This window comes from Caloenas nicobarica, chromosome 2, assembly GCF_036013445.1.
Source record: "Caloenas nicobarica isolate bCalNic1 chromosome 2, bCalNic1.hap1, whole genome shotgun sequence".
Taxonomy (NCBI): Eukaryota; Metazoa; Chordata; class Aves; order Columbiformes; family Columbidae; genus Caloenas; species Caloenas nicobarica.
This window is the reverse complement of record NC_088246.1, coordinates 55,815,706-55,842,885: the sequence shown is the minus strand read 5'-3', so window position 1 is coordinate 55,842,885 and position 27,180 is coordinate 55,815,706. Positions and strand designations below refer to the sequence as shown.

The 27,180-nt window shown below is 40.6% G+C and overlaps 1 protein-coding gene across 6 annotated transcripts in view; it reads right to left on the bottom strand.

Moving 5' to 3' along the window:
* Positions 1 to 22,528, bottom strand: part of RALA (RAS like proto-oncogene A) — a 183,272-nt gene extending 160,744 nt beyond the window's left edge. For 5 of the 6 annotated variants that reach the window (XM_065628618.1, XM_065628623.1, XM_065628621.1 and 2 more), the window contains exons 1-3: positions 22,449 to 22,528; positions 2,798 to 2,953; positions 1,786 to 1,994 (exon numbers count right to left, since the gene is read on the bottom strand). In XM_065628618.1, the coding sequence (XP_065484690.1) occupies positions 1,786 to 1,994; positions 2,798 to 2,911 (323 nt within the window). In that variant the 5' untranslated portion in view covers positions 2,912 to 2,953; positions 22,449 to 22,528. Of the gene's footprint in view, positions 1 to 1,785; positions 1,995 to 2,797; positions 2,954 to 21,705; positions 21,801 to 22,448 lie in introns of those variants that run through there. The other variant, XM_065628619.1, reaches the window with a different exon arrangement.
* Between the last annotated feature and the right edge of the window lie 4,652 nt (positions 22,529 to 27,180).

Genomic DNA, 27,180 nt, shown 5'->3' with positions numbered 1-27,180 from the left:
TCTAAGTTACATTTTAGCATTCAGGTTTCTACATTTTCAAAGACAATTTGAATGACACTTTCAGATTAGGATTCCGGAGAGTTTTAGTATCTTCACTGAAGAGATTCTTTTCTTCCATTTTGCTGTTTCAGCATCTGTATTGTCAATACTCACCTTTGCTGGAAAATCAGGACTTCCTCTAGAACCATAGAAGATCATGTATTTTGAAGCATTAACAGCATTTTAAACAGATTTGAATAGGTCATGTTGCACTCTAGAGGAGCCCACCTATACTTAACAGTCCTCCAGGACTGACAATACCTAGCATAAGCCTGCAAACCAATCAAGGCTTGCCCCTCCCTCCCTCTCAAAATATATACATACAGAGACAGAAATAAATAGAAAAGGACATCAGAAGAGGAAAAGCTCACTTTCTCCCCTCTCCATACCTCTTCCTCCTCCCTCAGAGATACTAAACATCTTCTGATACTTAGTGCTAATAGAATTGTGACAGCATCTATAAGAAGCCTTATTTCAGTGGGATGCAGATAACTTATTTTAACACTTGTTTCCTTTTATCTTAAAGGTTATTTCCTCTCCTATTTTGCTACACTTTGAACTCGTAAAAAAACAAAAACAAAACACCTTTCTGGTCTCTTTTGTCCTTTTTTTTTTCCTAAATACAGTGATGAGTGATTTAAATAAGCTTTATCTCTCAACCAAAACCAAACACCTGTAATACACTGCTGCCTGTTTAATAGTTTCTTACCATTATACAGATTATAATATGCTGCATGCCTGAGAAGTATCTTAAAAAACCCTACTCTGTTAAATCTTTATCACACTAGAAAGATCCAGTCTCAAATTTAGTTTTTTACCACAGTGATCCCTTTAAGTAAAATACTGACTTGGATGGGACGGGTGAATGATATGCAGAACTCTATGCCAAACTTTGGTCTTGTAAATTCGAAAATTTATATCAGTATCTTTTACAGAGAAAATTCCATCCAAGAAAAACTGAAGCAACAGACTTACAGCAGGCCTTCACACAAAATGCATAGCTACTACAGAATATGCAAAGATATTTCTCATTTCTGTTGCTCAGAAAATAATTTTTAAGAGGTAGAAATATTTGTGTTGTTGATACTATGCATTTCACTCTCTCAGAATACAATGCACATACTTCACATCATCTAAGACTTTGCAGACAGACATCACCAGACACAGCTCTTCTGCACGGCTTTCAACTCTAATCTGGTGACATCATCTTTATAACTATTAAGTATTCTAGCATAGAACAGCTGTACATGCTACAGCTGCCCTTCAGCTCCAGGTGGTGCTTCACAGGTTAAGAAGAACACAACATAATACTCTATATTAAGCAAGAACTAAAAAAGACAACTCTGGAGAGTATGCAGTATTGTACATACATTATACGCAACCATACAATCCATACGCAATTTTTCTCAGACCCATTACTGTGGATAGCAGTAGGCCTTCTCACAAATACTGCTTCTTAGCACAAGTGCCAAGTAACACTGATTTACAAAGGGCAGAAGCCTTCTGAACATTGCTATGTATCTGCTCAATGGCAATAGCCTTTTTGGTATTGAGAAACACAGCAGCAAAGATATCTGAAGTGGTACAGATTAGCAAAGGCATGGCTAGGCAAATGTTCAAAACATTATCTGGCTACAGTAAGAGCTGTCACCTAACCTGGACTATCATAAGGATATTACAAAACAAAACAAATCACTTGTCATTATCTCATTGTAATTAGAATAATTATCTTGCCTTATAATTTACCTGAAGTCCGCAGTTGCTGCAAAGGATTCCAGCTCTGTAATAGAGAAGACGCAAAGAAAGCCTTCTCCACTTCGGAAGTAGTTGTCTCTAATTGCAGCATAGTCCTCCTGCCCTGCTGTGTCCAATATATCAATTTGGACTTCTTCCCCATCCAGAACCACCTTTTTCCTGTAGCTGTCTGCTTTGGTGGGCTCATAATCTTCAACAAACTAGGAAAAAAAAGAAACCTTCATGGTATAAAATCATGGCTGTACAAGGCAAATACTTCTATTTGCATATAAGGATATAACAAACACCTTATATGGTTACAGTAACTAATAAGTAAACATATGTAATGATTCATAGTTAAAGCAGGCTCTCTATCAGATCAAACAGTTCATAGGTTTGTGCTTTCTTCAGCCATTACAAGGAAATTTTAAAGGTAATGGCAAAATATCAACATCTGTGCACTACCCTAAGCCTCTGCTGCTGGTCAAGCACATCTGGCTTGGTTCCATCATGCTATCAGGCAGTCCTGACTTTGAACATGTTTAGTATCAATTTTTAAAGGACACTGAAGCCATAACTTCCGCCTTTTAATCAAAAAGAATGACTTTCACTGGCAAAAAGTTGGGAAACAAGAAAGATCTTCTTTCCTCTCTTCAACAGCAGCACCAAAAAAACATGGAAAAAATTGGTTATCATTTCAGGCATCATGCGACTCACCTAAGTGAAGAAGCTTTGAGCTAATAAACCTAAATAAGTTCTAGCGAACAATGACAAAATGTACTTAAAACATGACAGAGCATCTAAATTGCTTAGAAGTCTGAAAAATGCCCAATTATACCTTCATAGGTATCTCTAGAGGGCAAATCACTAACCTCAAAAAATAACGCTGTTCAATTTAATCCCCGATTTTCGTACCACATCATATATACATTTAGACCCTTTCAGAAAATAACTGTATCAACAAATGCTTAACAACACTATGTAGCAGACATCTCCTGAGACAATTTCTGGTTCAGATTCTTACCTCATCGTACATAAACTGTAGTGTTAAAGCAGATTTTCCTACACCACCGCTCCCGACCATGATGACTTTGTGTAAAGCCAATGAATTCTGTCCTTTAGGCTTATTTGCTGCCATCTTTGGATTGCAGAAAATTCACAGGTATAAAATGAAAAAAATCTAGAAGAAAAACATTGGTTCATTAGTTTTCCTTTCTTCCTCCCACATGCACTGTTTAAACTGAATTTGTTTTAAAACCCTGCATGTTTAGGGACTTAATTTCAGTTCTGCTGTCTTCAGTGAAAGCTACCTGCTTTTTCACTGGGAATCCCACAAATTGTACTCTTATCTTTTTTTGTAGCATGAGCAAAGAAAGCATTCACCACTTAAAAAGGGCACAAGTGGGTTTACAGCATACAAGATCAATTAGGGGAAAAGATTTACACTTTGGCATGTAGTGTTTTCTTTTAGAGACACAGTATTCATCAATAATTCTTGTTAGTTTACTAAGCAAGAATCGAAAAAGGAAGCTACAGTGAGTCAACACCATACAGGAAAACATGAGATATAACAGCTGCAGGGGAAATTAAACAGACATTTGAGGGAATTTCCAGCTTAAATGGCAAGCACCAAGACACAGCAGCAAGGATTAGCTAGCGTATTTTTTCAGAGAAAAGCAAGCGTGTCACTTAAAACCTAAAAATAGCCAGTAAGTCAATCAGGAACCCAAAGAATAATCTAGTTTATGCACAGTAGAAAGATTCAACCTGCCTTCCTAGGCTACAAATGCAGTTATTCCACATATTTGGAAAAAGTTGCCTCAGTCTCTCAGTCTTGAACACAAATCTCTGGACCTCACTAATTCCAAAGGGCTCCATGATAGTTAATTCACATAGAGTATAATGTGCACATGTACAAAAAGCAACAATCTCAAAGCTTTTTTAAAAAATTCGTGTTAGAGTTTTAGCCCATCTCCAACTACTATCTTCCCACAGCTTAATTTCATTCCCTGCCTATCTCAAGAGGGTATTTGGGTTATATGAAGATAGCAAGATTTTGTCTGCTTGCATAGTTCTTAAGACATGAAAAAGTCACTGCACAGTGACAAAATGTACCCTCCTCCAGAGATTTAAGGTCAAAACAAGCTCTGATGTCCAAAAAACACAACTATGTATTACAGGAGATGTAAACACAAGTAACATCTATTGCAGATTTTGTTAATTAGAAAACTCAAAAGGAGCACATTCACATGGCAGTGCAGTTTATTTATATACAGAACTATCAGATAATACAGTGTAGGAAAAAGACACCATTACATCACTACCTTTACCCATCACGATCATTTGACAATCTCATAGTAAAATTACATCCTCCTGCATAATGAATCAACCTTGTGTACAGCTTAATCAGAATATGAAGCATAGCAATTTTCTTAAAACCTATAGCAATAAAAAGGCATACTGGTTTTGGCTGGGACAGAGTTAATTTCTTCGAAGTAGCTCGTGTAATGCCGTGTTTTGGATTCATGATGAAAACAGTGATGATAACAGCCAGATGTTTTAGATGTTTTGCTGAACAGTGCTAACACAGTGTCAAGGCTGCTTCTGGTTCTCACGCTGCCCTGCCAGTGAGTACACTGGGGGCGGGCCAGCGCTGGGGACAGCTGACCAGCAGGATACTCCAGCCCACAGCTCAGCAATAACAGCCCGCAGAGAAGTTTGCTGGGGCTGTCCTTGCTCAGGGGACTGTCTGGGGACTCCTTCCTTTCCGAATATCTCACCCGTCCCGTTGGCAAGGGGGAAGCAAGCAAGCAGCTCTGTGGTGCTTAGCTGCCTACCAAGTTTAGCCCACAACCTATATGAAAAACTCTCCATATCATGTCAGTAACAGCACCCATTCTGTTGTCGAAGAATTCTGAATATGCAATTGAAAATTAAGTCACTTCAGTTGTTTTTCACAGAAAGGTTGTCTAAGTGAAATGAGCATAAGTAATTATAGAGAAGTAGTAGAGAAATATAATTAACATTATGTTACAAGTTCTTTTAAAACAGAGATGGATGAGAACAAAAAAACCCCAAACCATTTCAGTTTTGGCCATCATTGCTTAAAAAGAACCACTGCTTTCTCTTTACTCAAGAGGGAGTATGAGAACATGAAAATAGCTCCAAGTCATGTGTACATTTTCAACCTACTTCACTGCACTTTGAACTACTCCACATTGGTTTGCCTTTGCACTTTTCTCTTAAAAAGAAACACAAATACTGAAAGTCGTGCTTACTTGTTTTATTATGTATTTCAGACAAGTAATAAGATTCCTCTGAATTCCAGTCATCAACTGAGAACAGCTCAGTTTGCCAAGTTTAGATTAAAATACATACTCTCAGGAGCACATAAACTGAAGCGCTAGTACACCTGATTATAGCCTATACTAAACCTTACTAAGCACCAAAACAGACTGTTCTTCTACAAGCAGTTCAATACTGGAAGAAGTCCAAATTAATTCAGGACTGCTGACAGGTAAGTTTGTGCAAAATCAATACTACGATCTGTGAAAAATTTCAAATACACAATAGTAATGTTTCACTGTAATATGAGTTATAAGTTAACCTGCAGTCTTTAAGTGGATTGAGAAATGTGACAATTATATTTTACTAAAAGTTGCAATTTAAGAAGTAGTGTCTCACTGTGACAAAGAGAAGTTGCCACTTTTTGTACTTTGTGCAACAGCTGACACATACTTGAAAAGTCAAAACAACTATGTCCAACCAATAAGATCCTTACAAATAATCAGGTCAGTGACAATGCTTCTTTTTACTGAAAATTCTTTAACCAGAAGGATTTTAGGGCAGCCAATCATTTTTAGAAGCCTTGATAACATCTTTTCAAAGAGACTAAGTTAAAGAAAGAATCTTGGAATTAAAAAACCCTGACCCAACCAGTCAAAGCAGTATACTGAATCATCCGTAACTGTCAGTGAACAACACTTCTAGTAAGATCATGAAGATAAGACTTCATACTACCATAGACCTCAAATCTTAAAGACAAACTTATCATAAATACTCTGCCACATTTTGTAGTGGGAAGAAGCTCAGGGAGGTCAGTTTGCTCTCAAATTTTTCGCAATGCAATAAAGATACAGTTCTGGCAAAATTCAGGCCTGCTGAAAGGCAGACAATGTGAAAAGAAACAAGTTACAAACAAAGCAAGTACGGTCTGATACTGTGCAAATGGCACTCAATACAGAGAGGCTGCTTCGGAGCAAGTATTTTGCCAGAGACGAGGAAGACCTTGAAAGTGATAAGTTCTAAGCTACTGCCATTTAACTCCACCTATTTCAGACTGGTTTCAGAAACAAAGGAACATAGATTCTAATTTTACCAGTAAAGCACCTGATATGAAGTTTCATGCAGAATAAGTTTTTCTACCCTTAATTTATGTAGCCTGACTTATTTTCATAAGTAGTATTAATCTGGGTCCTATCTAGTTTCTGAATTGTCCTAATTTATAACCATGATAAAAATGACAGACTGCAGCAAGAATCCTGTTGTATGAAGCTCAAAAAAAAGCATACTTTCATATGTGTACTGTGATTATTATTTTTAAATCTTCACAGTGCAAAGTTGTTTTGGGGTCAGAAGACAAATACAGGCTTGTCCTTCAGTAGGATCCTTCGTCATCCTACAGCAGAGATAGGTTCACACAGAGCCAAGCAGGGTGTTGTCAATAGCTGTATTATCCATTTATACAGGTCGGCTTTTTACCACACCCACTGGTAATCCCCATTGCAGCAATACAGCTGATGACATATACGAAAATTTATTTTTAAACAGTTCTTCGTGTAGTCCAACAGGTTGGAAGAGAAGTGAAAGCTTAACTGGCTCAACAACGTACTGCCATACCTTCACTCAGAAGGCTGACAGCATTGTCTAACCACCATGCTATGGATCACTCTTCACCTCTGCTGCAGATAAACTCCTAGGAAACTGCCCTTTTCCAACATGCTTGAGTAGATAAGGGCACAAACAAATGAATCTCAGTGGCGGCTCCACCAAAGTAAGCAGTTCTCAAAGCTCCTACAGATACTCATTGCCCGCTTGCAGATAATGACCCCTACAATTCTGTGCTCCATTTAATGGCAGGCTTCCAGTTGGAGACAGGATTATTTTTGTAGAGCCAGGTTAGGGAGCAACTAGATTAAGTCAGAAGAACTACAGGAGCAGGAATCATAATTCTTGTCAGTATCAGCAATGGCATTTTGTCCAATAGCCTAGATATCTGGTCAAGGGAAAGAAGAGTGGGCAGTTAAATAACTTTTAAGATCCTAGGTGATTAGGATCGTGTAGCAACAGGAACTTGCACCTGGAGTTGTAAAACAGTTGCTTGAGTGACTGGCTTCTACATGTATCAATACTAACTTCTCCAGAGTTTCACATCTTACATAGTAGGTCCTCTGTGCAAGAAATACAACATTATCTCTAGTCCCCAGTGGATTTAAACACAACATTCAGCTCCACCCAGCAGAGGAGCGAGCTGGAAAGTGTTCCTGTAACAGGACTTGGACACAATAAGCATCACGTTAACTTTTCTGTAAAGCTGTGGAGCAGAGAGTGGTTATCCAGATCTGCCAGGGTAAGAAAGATGATCAGGTGCCAGCACAAAAAAGGGTTTTCCTCTCCATGGACAATATTTTCAGGAAAAATATACTTGAAAATACACGGCAGGGAGGAAGAAAAAACAAAACAAACCAACCAGGAATCCTTGATCTCTCTACATTAACTTTATTTTCTCCTGCCATCTCCTCCTTCAGCCCAATAAACTGAGACCTAAAAATATGCTTATGGTTGAAAACCACCTTATGGTTTATATCCCCTCACTCATCTTGCTCATATGATCAAATTCAGAAGACTCCTCTTAAGTTGTCCTATTTCTCAGATGGCTTTTTCTTACAGAATAACTTACTCCAAAACAATTAATCAAAGCATGTGTCCTTACCTATCTGTGCCATTTGTCCTCTACATCCCTCTCCTCAACAATTCATACACTAAAAGGGAGCAAAAAAGTGGTCGGAGTAGCAACAGACGTCCAGCTCGGATTGCTTCCTCTCCTTCATGTGGAGCACTGGTAGAGATTTCTCCCTCTCTAGCCAGCAGCACATATTCAGGAAACTTATGGGAACAATAATATCCAAGACACCCAAACCTCTGTCAAAACATACCCCAAAATGGCCAACAGGCCAAAAATTAAGGAAGAGCAAAACACGTGACCAGACTCGTTTTCTTTGAGAATGTGACTAAAATGAGGTCAAGATGCTACCCTGTCCATTTTGATCCCCGGGAGTCTCGTAAATGCAATGTCAATGGGAGCAGACGAGGGAAGGAGAAGCATTACACTGAAGACACATCATTACAGGCACAAATTCAGCTGGCATCCTCTGCAGTGCTATACACAAAGCTGAATGCAGGCTTTGTGAAAATGCAGTTGTCCTTAACAGGAGAACTTTGATTTGCTGCAGGCATTTGTTTGAAGGGGACTAGTTAAACATAGCTTTGTGTTTAAAGATAGTTGGTACAATTAGTATAACAGATTCTAGTTAATAAGCAGAGATAGTGTTGCCTTTCTTCAATTACAAAACAATTTCTCATATTGTTATTTTTACAATCTTCATAAAACTATGACATCAAAACTGAATTCCAGTTCTTTTGTTTCCTTTCCTTTAAGAGAAGATTACATAAAGACTTGCAAGACTGTCATATTAACCTCATTACCCACTCACTTTTATGATGAGTAACTTTCTTCCCTGAAGACTGTTTTATATAATAAGCATCAATTACAACTGCTAGCTCATACATCACAGCACCTGCTTTTACTCTGTTTTTTAACTGAGTTAGAATTTGATACATTTGAAAGAACAGGAATAACTTAACTGAAATATGTGAGCTACTTGCACAATATTAAGAAGTACAGTTAGTATGCTTTGACCAGAATACTTGCAAAAAGGCAAAATATTGTATCAGTCACTTACTAAACAATTAAAGAAAATTTAGTAATGGAGACTCACGTTTATCTAAACAAATAACTCAATCTTTTTTTTAATTAGAGAAACTAATACCTGCACTACTCTGTATTTTACACTTAGTATAATCAGCTCCAGAAACATTAGCTACAACTATTTATCTTAAGTGAAAATTTATAGTAATTATGTCAGTAACCCCATCTTCTAAAGTGAGATTGAATATTCGCCAAAGTTTTTAATTCCCACAAAGCGATTTCCAACTCTGTTGCCTTGCATGACCTTTCTGAAAAAAGCACAGGACCAAGAATTTTTAAAGTGTCAACATTTTTCATGTCCACAGGAACCATCAAGCAATATAATCTTATCTGTTACTAAAATACCATGATTTTATCCAGTTACTTCATTGTTTATGGAGGCTAATAGTTTCAGATTGGTTAACACAGGAAAATTATGCTTTGAGAACGTACTGTTTGAAAATGATCAGCGCAGACTAGCATACTAGATGCAAAATATCTGGAAGACACCTCAGGAGTGACTCAAATATTCCTGCAACAAAAATGTTCCTGGAAATGGAGGCAGGCAACTCCAGGCAAGCAGAACCAAATCCTCCCAACAGCTGCTTCCAATTACAACATCCAAACTAGATCAGCAGAAACACCCTATGACCCAGAAATAGATGGGATACATAGGGACATAGAATGGGATACATGATGCCAGCTGTTTTAAGAACTGGAGAGTAAGGAAGCTTTTTAGGTTAGATCAGCATTACTGTAATAAGTGTCATTCCATGTCTTGACTTTGGTGTTTTTATTATAGTTTAAACATAAAACATCTGTCAAGCTCTGCACAAAGTAACACCAGTATTTTATTAAGGTAGAATATTTCAAATATTAAATAATAACTATAAATTCTAAGTAGTTGCCTAAAGAAAGAGGAAACTTAACTCAAATATTCAAATCTATCTTAGAAATGACTGGTCTCATCAGACAATCAAACAGGCCACCTGAAGATCAACCTCAGAACAAGTCAGAAACACTTTCATAATTAAGTCCTTTCCTTTCTCCTGAAAATAATCCTTTGACCTAAACCTGTTTAACTGGGAATTTGGATTCATAGCTTCCCATGACTTTACCAAGCCATTAAACCACATTCAAGGTTTGGTAAGAACCCTTAGTTCCAAAGCTTTCTAGTGTGCACCATAAAAGGTGCTCGTCTCTCTCACACCCACGAAACAAATTTACCAAAGGTGACTACACATCTACTAAAAAAAACAAAGGGTAGAAAACCATCTTAATTTCTCTCTCTCAGCAGCAGCAAACCTCCTCAGGCAAAAGACCTACATTTTCCCAGCCTCTTGGGACCAGTACATCAAGCTGTTACAATATTCAGGCACTGAACCTGGAAGAGTCAACCAGTGAACTCTTCACCAAGTAACTGAGGCCCTATCATCCTATAAATTACATCATGTTGCTATAAAGAACGGTGGTCCCCACAGGCCCACAGCTCTGTGCTCTTAAGACATCATTGCAAGCACTGAGATCTCTCCAATAAGAGGCCACTAAACCACTAGAAAAAATGGACAAGTTTACAGCCTTTTGGCAGTCTCCCCAAAGCTCCATGGGGCCTTAGTGCCAGCTTCTGGGCATAGTCATGAACGAGGTGGCAGCCTCTGAAGCGAGAATCCATATGTGTATTTCACATGTTTTAAGTCATCATTTCAGCATTTTGTCAGCAAAAAGCCTTTTTGGAATCCTGCAAGAAGACTTCCGAGGAGGCACTGCCATAAAGAAATTTATTTAAATCTATATGGAACAGCACAAGAAAACCTCGACAAACTTAGCAGCAGAAATAGTCTAGAAAAAAACAAGGTCTTCAGATTTTAAACCTTGCAGTGTACTGAAAAGAAAATGAAGCATCTATATTATTGCCCACATAAAGAGCTGACAAAACACACGATACTCGAGCCCAACCATGTGTGTCTGCAATGCTGATAAAAACTGAACCTCGCACAGGCTGATATTCCCATACCTTCCTTCCGATAGCACTTGTTTGCAACAACTAGGCAGCAAGGCAGTTCAGAAGCTGCTCTAGAAAAAACCAAGTTATACTGGTTTTCAGACAGATTAGCTACCTAAACAAGCTCGCTGGCACAAAAGACAGATCAGAAAAACACATAGCTGAGCATGGGGAAAGCTGAACTGCAGCACCTCCAGCCTGTAAACACTGTGAAAAAACAATGCAAGCGTTCTAAAGCTCTTCGACTGCAATTTAGCACCTGTTGAAGATTCCCGATTTTTTGTAAGTTATGTGATGGCTATTATGGAACATCTGGAAGAATTCTAGGTTCTTGCAATGGTTTACTTGGACTGATCCAGAAGATCAGTGGGAAAAGAAACAAACTCAAGCACAACATCTATATTAACACCAGCAGCAAGCTTGTTTTCACAGTTCAATTGACTGAAGTTACACTATGAGGTAATTTTGGTAATATACACATTTACATCAGAGCCTAGAATACTGTTTGTTTCCTCAAGACCACTACATGGCTGGTACCCTATCTCTATTCTAATCACTGACGGAACTTAGCTTCCTGAGGGTGACACTGTTGAAGCAACTCTTCAACACAAAGTGTAGGAGTCATATCTTCTCTTAGATTGAATTTCTAAACATGAAGGTCTAGAATAGTAACAGAAGGCATTCATTTTGTATTGATTTAACATTATATACCACGAGGAGAGATTTAACAGTAACAGCAGTCATGGTAGAAGAATGAACACTTACACGTCACTAGCCTGTCAAAGCTATCTATGCTAGAGACTTGCATGGATTCAGAGGCAAGACAGACAAACAGGTACTACAGCCAATTTTCTAGCATAAGCAAAACTAAGGATGAATGAAAGGCCGAAACAGAAGAGGGAGACATCAGCAGTGAGGTTCCAATACCGAATACCTATTATAAGTCTCCTGACAGAAGTCAGGTCACATTCATGGTAGATGCTATGTAAAGGAGCTGCTACTATTGAATTTTATTCAGCATTCGATTTGACACTTTCCCCCCTCTTTCATAAAAGGTAATGGGCAAGGTGTAGCCTACAAGAATGAATTTTAGTAATACGGGATCAACAACTCAGGGTCAAGTTAGTGCTCTTCAACTAAGGACTGAGGGAAGAACTTCAGGCATGTTTAAGGTAGCGTCACCCAAGACACACTAGCTACAGCCATTTTCACTCTGTGTTTGAACTGCAAGAAAGCACATTCAGAAGCTAACTTTTGACTGATAAGTCAGGCATCACTCACACTTGCACAGAGCTGCTGCTTCCAGCTATTCTGGAAAGCAACAAAAATGGAGTTCCCTCAAAGGCACTATGCCAGAGCTTGCTGCATGGGCCTCAGCAGTTCACTTCCAAAAGCAGTTCAAGGGCTCTGCCTGCAAGAAGTTGCTCACAGCATATTCAGTGTCATAAGCCCAGCTTGCTTTTGTCAACAATAGTTCAAAAGAAATCTCAGCAACACCACTGTGTCCTTTTTGCCCCATACACTTACACTTCAACATTCACTAAAGAAATCTAAGGAAGATTTAATGTAAGCATTCTGACTTGATGAAGCAAATTCTTTAAACAAAGTCTGAAGAAGGCTTCCAAAAGACATATTTGAAAAAATCAGGTTTGTCAGAACAAGTCCATAAACCAGGTTTTCCTCTAGCAGAGTATCTCCTTAATTGTTAACGACTTGATACTCTTCCTTTACTTAGAAGTTCAGAATGTCAGATATGTATTTTCTAGAAAAAGCAAATATCCATATGGTCATTTTTACAGCCAGAAAGGATGACTTAAGATCCGCACATCAAAACTCCACCCAAATAGTTTCACTGCCCCATAGGCAAGAAAGTTAACTTGTGACAGAGAAATCTAGAAACAAATGGCATCAGCAAAGCGAGAACAAGCTTACACTATGTTCATGGCAGGCTACACTCAACACTCTTATGGAATCTAGAGAAGAGATGCTATCCACAACCTTTCTATAGGTCAGGGTTCTGGCTGGTAGAAGCAAGCATTGTTGTGTTGCAGGCATCTCACTTCACAGTGAGACAAGTTCTGATGCTGATATAGCTCAGGGAGTTTATCCTGCTCAAACAACTTATTTTGCCTCATTAGCCAGTCATATAGTATTATGGTGAAAACTCACATGAACACCCTTAAATTCTTTCAAGGTATTAGTACAGACAGAATGAACACAGAAGCCTTGTTTGAATAGCGCTTCTATGTAATTCTTGATATAGGAAAACTTTTAAGCTTTCAAATAAAGCCTTCTGGAGGCAGGCACTGCCTTCTTCCGTGTGGTCAGTGCCCAGCTGGATGAAGTTCCAACAAAAGCAGAGCAGGAACACCAAAATACACCATCCTTCACATTTTATTAATTGGCCTCTTGTCATGAAGGATGCAGGAAACAAGTGCTTCAGCAAGTGCAAGCACATTTATATCAAAGGTTGCAGCACAAATGGTGTAACACACAGGACTGAACATCAAACAGCAGGTACCACCAAATTCTCCGCCACCTCTTCACAAATACAGGCAAGCATTCTCTCTCCCCACAGGCAGACGGCATCAATACACCAGCCAAATGGAACCTAATAAAATAGGAGCATGTTGGATTTTACATTTCAAAAAATTCCTTTTAATCCTCTAAGGAATCACCCAGCTGTAGCAAATAAATTTCATTAGTGAAATCTGACTTGGCAAAGTAAGTTACTTCATTCATTTTATGACTCTGCCATCTGTTTTACCACCCAATTACAATTGTGTAAGCACTCTTTTGTAGTATTATTGTAAGAGCATTACTTTTGTAGCCGTATTTTGTTCTAGTAACTTCTCCTCCTGTTTACATTTTATGCAGTTCAAATTGTTCCTCCTAAAATCCTAATAATTTTTCTGTTTTATTCAGGGGAAGAGGATTTCATATGCATGACTCACTGAATGAGACTGGTTTGCAAATACACAAAGACTAGTCATTAACCTTTTGAGTAGGTAACTCAAGGACACAAGCGGTTATAGACCTGATGTTGTATGGTAATACAGCATTCATGACGTTGAAACAGTGTTTACTCTGATCCCTCCCCATTTTTAGATGTTGTTTATTCTAAAACTATTAGATTTATGACTTGAAAAAAATCAGTAGAGTCAATCTAGTAGACCTAAAAAACACAATCAGGCAATTAATTGTCTTTTAGTTCAATATATGCTTGCCAATCATATAATACATGGTAGTGTTTCGTGGCTATTTCACACATTATGGTCATAAAACTTGTAGTGGCAAAAATAGATGGCATTCAGCTCATGAACTTAGTATGAAATTATTAATATTCAGGTCAATTTATTAATTTCCACATTAAGTTTCAGTGCAAGGTGGTTTTAATCTTGCCCTGCTTAAAATACTGATCAGACTTCTCTTGTAGTACCACAGAAGACATTTCCAAGTTAAATATTCTCAAATTGTAAAGCAGTAACTTTTAAAAATTGGTTTTAATTCCTATTTGAATTCTTATAGCTCTTATTGTGCACTTGGTAATTCAGAACATTGCAGAACTGTTAACTGACAAGAATGTAAGTCTGTAGTTTTAACAGAACAAGCTGTCTAAAAAATGTTCTTTGTACAGCAATATATGTGAAAATCATGGATCAATTTCTGAAAGCAGAAACAAGTATGTACATCTTAGACTATATGTATAACCACACAAAGAAACTATCAAAAACTTCTGATAAACAACCTAAAAATTAGTTTTGTAATCACATTCCAAAGGCACCCTTTGAGGACTGTATACTATTGCACATCACTAGATGGGTCTCAAGCATCTCCTTTCCTACGGCCAAACACAATGCAAAAGCCAAAGGCATTCCAGTGGTGGTCACAGACCAAATCCAGTTTATTTTAAAGGTCAGTCCCCCCAGTGAAGAACTACTATATAAATCTGTCTATGGTGAAACCTGATATTTTTATCAACATTTAATTGATTTAATTCTACAGATGGTGCAATGCTAAACACTACCAGGTAAGCTGTATTGCTTTCTGTACACATGAACTTTTAAATTCCAGTGAGAAGTGACCTAATATCTTTTCAATGTTGCATGGTGTAATATAGGATTTCCTCTGGTCTGCAAAACCTTCACTACTACTAACTTAAGAAAACATTTTATTTCCAGCTGATCACTTGCATGCTTTCAATTCAGCTGCAGTACTTCTAATAGCTTCAGGTCTCCACAGAGTCAGCAGCTTATTTTATTTTTTTTCCTTGAGAGCTTTTTTCTTTTTTCCTTAATACACACACAGTCTGAGTCCTGTCTAAGTCTGGAAAAGTTGGTTTTGTTAAAACCCATTCAAATTGTTCACAGATAATGGTCAGCATGAAAGATCTTAGTCTCCTGAGCAACAGAAATTACGTTCTGAAAAATCACTCCTTCAAACTACTGGCAATCCAAGAATAACTATGCCATCCTGACTGGCTTAGTTATGACCATTTCAGTATTTTATCTTATGATATTTCATGGTTCATATTAAAAAACAAACAAAACAAAAAAACAACAACACACAAACCCATCACCTACTATTTGGCTATAAGATCTTTCTGCTTCAGTTTCTCCTCCCAGAATTATTTTTTTTACCTATATCTGTAAAAAGGTCTTAACTTCTAAAATTGTAGTAACACCTATTAGAAAGATTACACAATATAAAACTTTGCTTTTCAAGCAATAGATGGTTTTCTTCACTACACTAAAGATCACTAGAACTAATATGCTTTTGCAGTGCTCTTCAAAATACTCCAGCCTGAAGAAACTCACTTAAACTATGCATGTTATACACATGGTCTAATTTCTAACTCACATATCTGGCAGAGAAGAATGCTTTTGTTAGATTATTTCATTCCTCTGTCTGTTTTGACTGCAAGAGCTATAAAGCTCAACCTTTGCAAGACAGAAAATTTAACACATACAGGTTAACCTTTATTTAATTTTCATAAAAACATACACTCTTCTACTAGAAACGTTCAACATGTGCCAAACCAAGTTACCTAAAAAGATCAAATTTCCCAATAAGATCCAATGAAAACTGTTAAAGAGACAGGATAGTAATGAAGTTTCTCAAAATAAAAACCAGGACCTTCTAATGTTTTTAAATTATTCTAAACCCAAATATTTCATATCTTACTCTCTGGTCCTTGGGCAAAGAGGAACTGAGAAATTCTAGCGTTTTGGTGACCAGCTGCCCTATAAAAATCTTTCTTTTAAGTGTCATTGTAACTGCAAGCCTGTCAGTAAAACTATAACTATATGCCTAAAGGTAATGGTTGACAGGGAACCAGTTGCATGGGAGTATGTATACATGCTTTCCTAAAATATTTTGTGGACCAGCTGCTGGCCTCTGGAAGAACACCATCAATCTACAGATTATAACCTCCCTAGCTCTGAACACAGGAAACCCCAGTTGGCAATGCCTGCAATGGGATTCCTTAACAAAGAACACAGACATTAACAACAAGCAATATATATTGGTTGAAAGTGAGTATTTTCCCCTCGCAGCAGAAGGGTAAAGAGCTGAGATCATGACTTAAGATCCAAGTATTATCAAAACAAGATATAAGAAAGAGGACTTGGACACAGCTTGGATTAAGATTTAGAATTTAACTCCTCTAAAAGGCAGCAACAGTTCCTGCTGAACTGGCATTACACAACCACACCTGAGACACAAGTTCTTCCCAGAAAGAATGCTGCACCTGGAAAAAACACTTGGTTAACTTCAGCCTTTTTAATACTTCTGAAACAAATGCACCTGTATTTTTTTAATTAAGTGCTCTAAAACCAGTCCTTTATGTTACACTATACACTAAAACAAAATGAGTACTGATGCAAACCAAATTAATAATTCAGACTAGCAGCCTCCTTATCATCAGCCTTTTAATTTTTCATTATTGTTCTTACCAGTCTTCATTAAACAGGGAAAAACAAACAAGTACTAGCATTTTATGCATCTCAAGTTACAGTGGTTATCTTCCCACTAGGGTACACCAAAAATTTGCAGACCACGCTGAATTTCATTATGAAAGTTACATGTAGCCATGTTTTGTTCCTTGCAACACTAACCATTTAATAACATTTTAAAGGTGAACTTGCTTAACAGAAAGCACTTCGATATTTAGCCTAATGCATCTGCTCTTTAAATTCTGAATGACACTACTGGACTGTATAGAGGAGTCCAGAAGGCAGTGTTTTCTGTCTATGTTAAGTTTTCCTGGTTTATTACTTCCTGTGCATATGAATGAGCTGGAATCTCAAAGCCATCATGCCAGACCAGCAGCAGACAAAAAATACACAACCTGGAGCATGAAGCAAAACGATGCTTTCAAAAATCACACTCATACAGAATAGTGCTGCATCATTGACTTCATAATGTGAACTATATCAATGTAAAACAAATTTCCTATTTGTTTTCTATTCAGTGACAACTTCAAAAATATAAATGCATAAAAAAATCAGAGAATTCAAGTTGCAATAAGGTGTACTAAGCTATCAGTCATGGCCATACTCTACCAGTCACTGAAGCATTGCAATGAACTCTTAATTTGGATGCTGTTAAAAACAATTTTGACCTTACAGAAATTAGTTGTTAAGAGTATGTGATTTAAAGTGTTATTTCTTAAAATACAAGAGTGCTGAGGGTTGGAATGAAGCTTTATTTGCATGTTACACTACAAGGTGGAATTAATTTAGATGGTTAAGTGTGTAAAAACTTTATAATGTTGTGGTGTCATTCCAAAATAGCTCTTCCATACAATCACCACTTTAATTCACTGGTTTTGCTTACTTTAAGAATGAGCTTCTAACAGCCTTGCTTTGAGTAGGGTCTTCACGTCCATCTACTCAAACATCTTCCATGGCTTGACCTCACCAGTCAAGGATGGGGTTTGGGACTGACACAGCAATTCTGCAGAAGTCTGTCACGATAATGTTGTTCTTCTGTCTGTATAATTTCTTTTAGTTTGAGGCCTGAAACAAATCCCACTGGGGAAAGTGCTGCTGGAATTAAACTACTTCCATACTAAAAGCGCTTTCAGGAAACTGCACAGCTATACCAACAGAACAACACTGGGACAGCCTTGAAATGACAGATGAGCTTAACCCTGCACTGTCTGATGGGCTTCAATGAGACTACTGGCAAAGAGAAGGACTACACCACAAACAGCTGGCCTTTAACATTCCTCACAGAAGTTTCATGTCTGGAAGACGTCCATGTTTACAGCACCCTGTTTAATGTTGATAGAAACATTTCTGCCTGCCTATATGTGGGTGTTACACATAAGCATTCTCAGACTGCTGGAGACAAGGATTGGAGTTAAAGATCAAGCCTAACAGTAGCACAGCAGGGTATTAAGTTGGCATTTCAGAGAGTAAAATGAAACAGGTACCAAGGTCTGACTGCATGGCTGATCCCTGCTACCCACCTACTAAGCACAGGTGCCAAGCTCCTTTGCAAAATCACATTTTCCATCATTTGCAGAAATACTTGTTGGGTCATACAGTGTACCTACATGCCACGTTTAAAATGAAACCTTGTGGGCCACTGCACCAGGCATTCCCACACACTTGCATCAAATGATGTAGTAAACTTACTGTTACAGAGAAAAATACATTAATGAATTGTACTGGTAGGAATACAATGTATATTGTAATTACCTGAACTAAGGAGCCAATATCACAAAATAAGCATCAGCAATTCCACTAAAGTAAGAATCGCAGAGTTACTATGCAACCAACTCTATCTCTTGTTTGTGCTACCTTCTTTGCATTCTTGGCTCCTCTCCATATTAGCATTATAAACTGATTACAGCATAGTTTATTTTGAATTCTCTATAGTAACTGTCTTTTTCATTACATCTCCTCTCTTTATGTTGTCTGACCTCTCCAACACACCTCTTTCTCCATTCTTCCCCTTGATGCACAGCTTGGACACTTCAGTGTTGCCCCAAGGGTGCTAGGAATTTTGACAGACAAAACTAATCCTAAACAAAACATTAGTAGTAAAGACTAAGCCACCCTCTAGACAAAGGCAATCAGTTCTCACATTGGGTCATTCTAAGGCAGTGCTACTTAGCTTATACTACTTTTCTTTCCAGCTTGCTCTCACTCCTAAATACAGCACTGGTTTTCCTGTAGGAATTTCAGATTTTTCTGCTGCTGTGTAGAGCTCCTAAGACTCAGCAATATAAGCCTAACCTGCTGGCTGTGGGTTACACATCTACCAAAGAGATTTGACAAACAGCTGTGCCCACTGACAAATCCTTGGTTGGTAGGTGCTTGCTCTGACTCACAGTAGTTAAGAAAACACGATGGGAAGCAAAACAGGATGTAATAACTCCCTGGTCCGTCTGTAAGACACAATTGCTGTAGTTAAAGGGACTCTAAGTTTTTTACATCCACAAAGACTAGAAATAATTTCAGACTCTGCAGACAGTAAGACTTACCAATAACATTTCACAACCACCCCAAGAGCCAATTTTAAGTATGGCAACAGACTAATAACATAAAACCATTTCTTCCCTACTTAGTAATTTATAAAATGTAAAACATTTTGCAGAACATTCAGTGGAGGCACAGTAATTATACCAACTGTTCTATTTTCTTAGTTCCTCACATCAATTCTTCATAAGGTAGGAAGGAGACTTAAAACGGTTGTCCCATAATTGCATGTGTGATGTGGGCAGCCTATAATATGTTCACAAGAATGCTGTCACTAGCCTACCAAACTACCTGGATCACTTAAAATAAATTTCAATTGAGACACAAAGTAATTTCAATAGCTTGGAGCCATTAGAAGTTTACTGGAAGCTGGCTGTAAGCACTCTCAAGAGGGTGGGAGTTCCCTGTACAGAACACACCACGCATGTGATCAGCGACTCTATTCCCAGGACCGCTATATCCTATAGCACTTGCTGGGTTGGCAAAACAAACAAATCTATTCACAAAGTTCCAAGATTTTTCTCATACAATTATTTCTTCTTCATTTGTGAAATTGCAGGGAAAATAACCTTGTTGGCAATTAGCTGAAAAGCAGCTGCCTAAACAACTTTTTATGTAACAAGACACTGTACCCCATTCTTTGATACCAGAGACTACCATACATCAGTTTCCAAGACAGCAACACCCTTTGCTTCAGCAATTATTTTCTTCCAAGTCAGATGCACTTGAAATTTAACAAGAGTAAAAGCTCATCTTGGATGGAACATCCCTGTTTCATGGTAATCCCTTAGAAAAACTAAAGGGATGTCAGTGCATCACCTGACTGAGGTTAAGAACACAACTGTTTTTATGGAAGTCAGTCTGAATATAGAAGACACATGGACCACTTCAGGGTCTCCAACACACTCATTTAACAGTCTTATGTTCTTCCTTGATTGCTTTCAGACAGTACTGCCTTAGCCTCACAGCCACATCTCTCTCTATCTCCCTCCCTAACTCCTTTTTCTCATGAATAGCCTAGTATTTCTGTGGGTTATTTATGTAAAGAGTACATGCCCACAGGTGACACAGATAATAACAAATGCATAGCTGGTGGGCATTCTAGCTTTCTCTTTAAGGTCTTAAAAAAAAATCACATTATTTCAACATTGTCCAAGTGCATGCAACTCAAAATACTGACTCCACCTTAAAATGGCTATATTTTTTCCCTTCTTCAAATTCAGAAGAACACGATGAAGTGAAGACTGAGATCAAGGAACTTCCAGTAGTAAAGGAGTACATTGACTATTTAGTATCACAGCTTCTTTAAGCCCTCAGTTGACCCCTCATGCAGTGGACTGAAGGGGGTTTTTTTTAATCTTTTAGTGCAACAGTATGTCACATTCTCCCATTTTTTACAGAAAAGTAAAAAAGGGTAAACATCACTAGCACTGGCAATAACTATAACTCCTACCATTTGGAGGCTTCCACAAAAAATGCCTGACAAGCTGTCTCACAAGCACAGACTAAAGGGTTTAAATTACATCAGAGATTTACACATCACATAGTTGTTCTTCATTCTATTAAGAATGCTCACAATTTCCTAAAATTTAAATGTTTAGGTACATGCTATTAGATGAATAAACTGGCTGAAAAGAAGAAAGAGAATTTTTAATTAAGGATCCAGTTACAATCATTCTTAGTTGTGCTGATAACTAATAGAATGCCAATATCTTCTCCCAGCCCATGCAGCCCTCCTCCAAGGAGCTTCTCACTTTTCAGTTTAACTTTCACTGGAAAAGACAAAGAAAAACTGACAGCTTTTTGTGCAGACTGCTCCATAACCTGTCTCCAGATACTGAAATGCCAGCAGTGGCACATCTTGCTTCCACTTGTGGAAGTGTATCTGTTTGCACTGCAGAATGCAAAGTCTCTTTCCAATGAGAACTCGAAATGCAAGCTCGAAACAAAACATTAGCGTCACTTTGAGTCTGAAAATAAACATTTTGGCAATCTTTCTGCCAGGACAGTCCAGTGATGTCACAAAACAGACACATGCATCATACATAAAATTGTCTCTCCAGGTGACTCTTGGGATACATATGGCCCACTTAACATCTTCATTTTGTAAGAGACTCAAGTAAGGGGAAGGAGCTGAAGCTATTAGCTTCCATTTAAAAGAAAGCCAAAAGTAAATACCAAATTATTTACCTAATCAAATACATGAGCGCTCGAAGGCTCTTTTACTTAATAGCCACACTTTGCACTTCTTTTCCTTTTGTTGCAGGCAAACACAAGCCATAGTTAGCAGCAACGCCTTTTAACGCGTACTACTACAAGAAAAGAACAGCACACGAAAGCGAGCAGCAATTAAGCGTTGCAGAAACGCCGCTCTTTACTCGTCCTCGAACTGCAGCACACGCACACACACGCACCCGGCCGCTGACACGCCGCCACGGCAGGAGCCGTCGCCGCAGCAGCCGCTCGGTCCATGCCGGCCCGAGGACGAGAGCTCCGGCTCCTTCCCCCGCCGGCCCCCAGGCGCGGCCCCTTTGTTCGGGGCGAAGGCGCTGCCGCGCCCCGCCCTCCGCAGGTGCGGGCGTTGGCCGCGGTCACCCCGCGCCCTGAGGACGCGGCCGCGGCGGGGACGCCGCACCTGCCTCACGCCGCCACCGCTCCCGTGGCAACAGGAGGCGGCCGGACGCAGCCGCACCCCCACCCCGGGGGCTCCGTCGCCCCGACACCCCCTGCCGGCTCCCCTCACCGCCCGGGCGGGCAGCGGCAGGCCTGGGGCGGGAGGCCCCCAAGGTGGACGCCCGTAACCTTCAGGGAGCAGCCGGGTGCCGGTCCCCGGGCCCCCACGGGAGGCTCCGGGCCACGCCCGCGGCCGCGCCCGCCTCTCCCCACACCTCAAGGTGCGGCCGGCCGGCAGAAACCGCCGGCCAGGGCCGGCAGGGCAGCAGCCGCGCCCCAATACCGACCCCCGGGCGGGAGGGACAGCGGCGGGCGCGGGGCCGCCGGGAGCCCCCACTCGCCCGCCCGCTCGCTCCCCCTCCCCGGAGCGCCCCGCCGGCGGCGGGCGGGGAGAGGTCCCTGCGCCCTCCCCTTCCGCAGCCCCGGCGGCGAGGCGCCGGGCGGCTGCCCGCGGCCCGTCCCGCCCGCGCTGCCCCCGTCTCACCTGCGGCGGCGGGGCGAGCTCCGCTGCCCGCTGGAGGAGCGAGTGCGGAGGGCGGGGCGGGCGGGGGGAGCCCTGGTGCCGCCTGGCGCCGCCCCCGCTCGCACAGCCGGCGGCGCGCGCGGCCCGCGGCGGAGGGCGGGGCCGGGGGGGTGGGGGGAGCCGGGTTGCGTCGCGCCGGCGCCCGCCGCAGAGGCAGGAGCGTCAGCGGGCGCGGCTCCGCCCCTTACGCCGCACGAGAGGAGGGAGTCAGGCGCCGGGGCGCGCAGGCGCAGTGCGCGCGCGGCCGCGCGCGGCGGAGGCGGGGGCGGGGGAGGGCGGAGGGGAGCGGGCGCGCGCGGTCGGGCACGAGCCAGTCCGCCGGTGCGCGCGGGCGGAACCAGCTTCCGGCAGGAGGCGGGGCGGTCCGCAGGCAGCCGCTTCCGGCAGAGCGGGCGGTGGGGTGGGGTGGGGTCTCCGCGCGGGGCGGCCGTTGGGGGTTCGTTGGGTTTTGGCGGCGGCGGGTGATGGGAAGCTGCCCCTGAGAGCAGCGCGGGGCCCGTTCCTCTCAGCAGCTGCGTCCTGAAGCGGGGGACAGGCCTCTGCCGCGGCCAGCCCGGTGCGGGGCTGCGTCCCGCTCACCCCAGCAGCACGTTAGCTCGGGAGCCTGACGGCGGCAGGGCGCCTGCTTCTCCGCCATTCGTTTCTGCTGAATGTTTCAAGGGAGGCAGTGAGACACCGTGGTTTCATGTCCGCTCCTCCTTCCCCCCCACAGCTAATCCCCGATCTGGCGAGTAGTTGAGGTATGTTCTGCCATGGTAAGGAGATAAGTTCCTGACATCTGTCGCTAGATTTATAAACACAATTATTTTTAGTGATGAAAGCAGAACATGAGCTTTCATCAAGGGATAAGTACAAGCTGAGGAAACATTTAATACACTGAGTTTAAGAAGAATTATCCTTGGCAGAAGGGAACATGAAGCACTGAGGTTGTTAGGGGGTCTTTTGTAGTCACGGACCAACCCATGCATGAAGAGTTTTATAGATGCCAAACAAAACAGGGAGATCTGAGAGTTTCCATGTGAATAACAAGAATTCAAATAATAATGAAGCCTTAATAACTTTCTTTCACTGTTCAATCATTTACTTAAATGGGAGCTTTCTGTAAACACAGCATGATTTAAACTCATAGCTTAAGTGAGGTAATCTAAGCATAATATAGAAATTGACGGCTCAATATGTTTTTTCATTTCATCAGGCTGCAACAATTCAGGGATGACACAAATTGTGTTGATCCCTCCCCTCCTCCTCACAATTACTTGGCTGAAGGTAGTTTCTAAGTTTGAAATTTCCAGTTTTTAACACTTCAGCTGGAAATCTTTGACCTCGGTGTTCACATCATGCAGCCATTGGGCTCTATTTGCAAAGCAGGTGCGCTTTAAGATCTTTGTTGTTCTCCGTGCTCTGTTTTCTGCAGTTTCTGACATCTTGGACATTTAGCCAGTGCTTAGTCCATCTCCCTCTAGGATTTAGTTTCATTTGCCTCATCTTTAGCTTGAGGTACTTCATGCATATTCCACAAAGTTTGAGAAACTGATTACGACAAAGGAGCAATCCAGATGCAGTCAGTTCGGATTAAAATACTAAAATTTGCTCATTTACACAAAGAGATGTTGGATTCTGTTAAGTAGAGAGGTGGGGGAAAGGGTGAGTGGGGAAGGAAAGCTGGTAATACTGATTCAACAGAACAGCCAAAATAAGAGGCATTTTGGATATTTCATGATGGGGAAAAATTTGTATTCTAGCTATGATTAGCCTTCTCTTGAGACCATGAAAATACTTTAAGAGTCCTAGCATGACCTTGTACACTTATTGATTTGGGAGTCTTCAAGAAATCCTCGTCCAACTTCTGCAGCCCTTTGAGTATCTATATACTGTATTATTCCTTAACACATGTTCCAGAACCCTTCTGTTGGACGAGTGGCTGAGTCATAGTTAAGGTGTCATTAATACTGTGGTCTGCAGCCATCCAATCCTTCCTAGTGCACAGAGGAGCCAAGAATAGGATGTTAATTTTGCCTCCCATGATTATACCTTGTCTTCCATGCCTGCATTCAATCACACCCTGAAATCACACAGTTTTAAAGATAATTAGTTGCAGAAAAGGTGTCACTGGTGGTTGACAAAATGCACATGCAGTCACTCCTCCCTCTCTTATTCCCTTCATCTTTTCTTGACCAGTAATCATACCCCTTCCCTTCACATTGTGTGGAAGGCAAGCTCCATTGCTGAAGTTAACCAAGTCTTTGAATTGATTTTAATAGCAATTTGGATCACACCTAAAAAGTATAAAAGACATTCTTTTGGCCATTACTGTTACAGTTCAGATCAGGAGCGCACCTCTGAAACTAAGCTCTAGGTTGTTCTGATTTACTCCTTTTTGATTTGCATTGTAGAGTGGTCTTGGAACAGGTAAATTTGATTTGTGTAGGATGGGACACTGAGATGCACTGAGCGTGCCTCAGGCTCTTCCACTGCCAATGGGCATCCTGTTCATGGGACCAGACCAGAGCTAGTCCAAAATAATCTCCCCCCTGGAAGACACATAGTGCGGTTGCCAGGTCCTTGGTGCCAAATGCTGCTTGTTAATGGCCATGGCCTTTGTCCTTTTGGTGTCCCTTTAGAGGCTATCTTGTTTGAGATGACAAATGTCATTTTATTTTGAATTTTTGTCCCATGGCCCAAACTGCATATCATAATGCAATAAAAAACGATTTATAGTATACGTCTTATCCTCTGTTTGTGAAATGTCCCCTAGAACCCTGCCTAAACCAAGTGGAAAAAATGAACTTAAAAAAACCCCCACCTTTGATGCACAACGCAATTGCTGACCATCCACAACCTATACCCAGGCTGTCCCTGAGCAACAATTGCCCGCCCCTGCCAGCCAACTCCCCAAGTGTATATACCAAGCATGATGTCATATGGTATGCAATATTTATTTGGGCAGTTTGGGTCAGCTGTCCTGCCTGGTTGTGTCTTCTTTTGGGTTCTATGCACCAGCAGCCTCCTCATGGAAAACTCCTTGACTTGGTATAAACATTTCTTAGCAACAACTAAAGCATTAATGTATTATCAACATTCTTCTCATACTAAATCCAACACACAGCACAATACCACTGCTAGAAGTAAATTAAATCTATCCCAGCTGAAACCGTGAAAATTGCTTATTGCTGTCTGGCGTTTAAATGCTACAGCGGGCACCTAAAACCATATAGACAGTGTAGTAGCCATTTGCAATGTGGCCCTAAGGATTTATGTAGTGACTGTCCTTTGTTATGTATTAGCATATGTTCCAGTACAGCTCTGCACATAAAATACCTGCAGAGAAAAATTACAAAGTGTAATTAAGCAGAGATGTAAGTAATTGTTCGCTAGTAGTATTTGCATTACGTACCATAATACAACTAAGAAATCAACTGATACTGACAAGAATTTAACTTATTTTAAAAAGCTAAAGACACAGTGGACGTGTCAGACAAGACGTCCGAATCTTTGGGGAAAAGCGTTGATATGCAACTTCCCAGGGAACAAAAAGTACTTCTTCCCTTTACTTTAGCACACATTTTATAGCACACAAATATATCCAAAGTAGGCATAATTTAACACTGTAATTTTATCTTAGATTTCTGTTCACATGAATGAATGAACCACATTCTTTGTAAAAACCACCTTATCATGCATAAAACATCTATTTTTCCTTCACAATCTCAATGAATCTTCCAGGGCAAGACTTCATTTTTCTAAGGGACAAAATAGAAATGGAACAAAACCACTTAGTGGTTTTTGAGGGCACCCTCCTATTTCAGCCCAGAATCGATTAGCCTGGCATCTGCTGGGTCTGTGGGCCTTTGTGTTATGAAGTATTTCTGAACCGAAATCAATACAAGGAGGTAGGATTTCTTGGTATTACAGGTAATTTCTTCTATGCTGGTGGCACAACTGTATTAGAATTTATTAGACATCATTTTATTACCAATGCATAAGGATGCATGAAGTCTATTTGTGATTTAATGGAGTTTCTAAGTAGCAGGACTGAAGGAATGAAACCACCCAACTCAAATCCACCATGGATTCTGGGTAGAATCAGCCCCCCAACAAAAGGAGAGAGCTAAAAGCTTTCACCTGCCTCTAGTTTGTACCAGTTGTGAGAAATCAGAAGTAACAATGAGTGAAGAATATGGCAAACTATTGCTTGGCTAATTATCTACATACTCATACTTCCCAAGTTTGTAACTCTATGTGCTTTTGTATGTGTTTGTGTAAGGGATAGTCAGGTTTTAGGGATGTACTATGTTTGAGGTATATCACTGGCCTGCCCAAGTGCATACTCAGTACATAGCTCCCACTTTACGCAAGTGAGAGCAATGCCTACCTCGAGAGGGTGGTGCATGTGTTTGGGGGTTGAATCTCCCTCTGAGTGTGCCTGTTTCTCTCCAAAAAGTAGCAGGAGAATCTGATGTGATAAAGCTTATTTGGGTGCCTGCCATTTTGGCAGTACAGCTCCAAGTCTGAGGTGGCAGCCTACTGGATTGGGATTCAGGTACTCTGTGCTGGCTTTTGCTAAAATAGAGTTAATTTTCTTCATGGTAGCTCGTATGGGGCTATGTTTTGGATTTGTGCTGAAAACAGTGTTGATAATACAGGGATATTTTCATTATTGCTGCGTAGTGTTTACATAGAGTCAAGGCCTTTT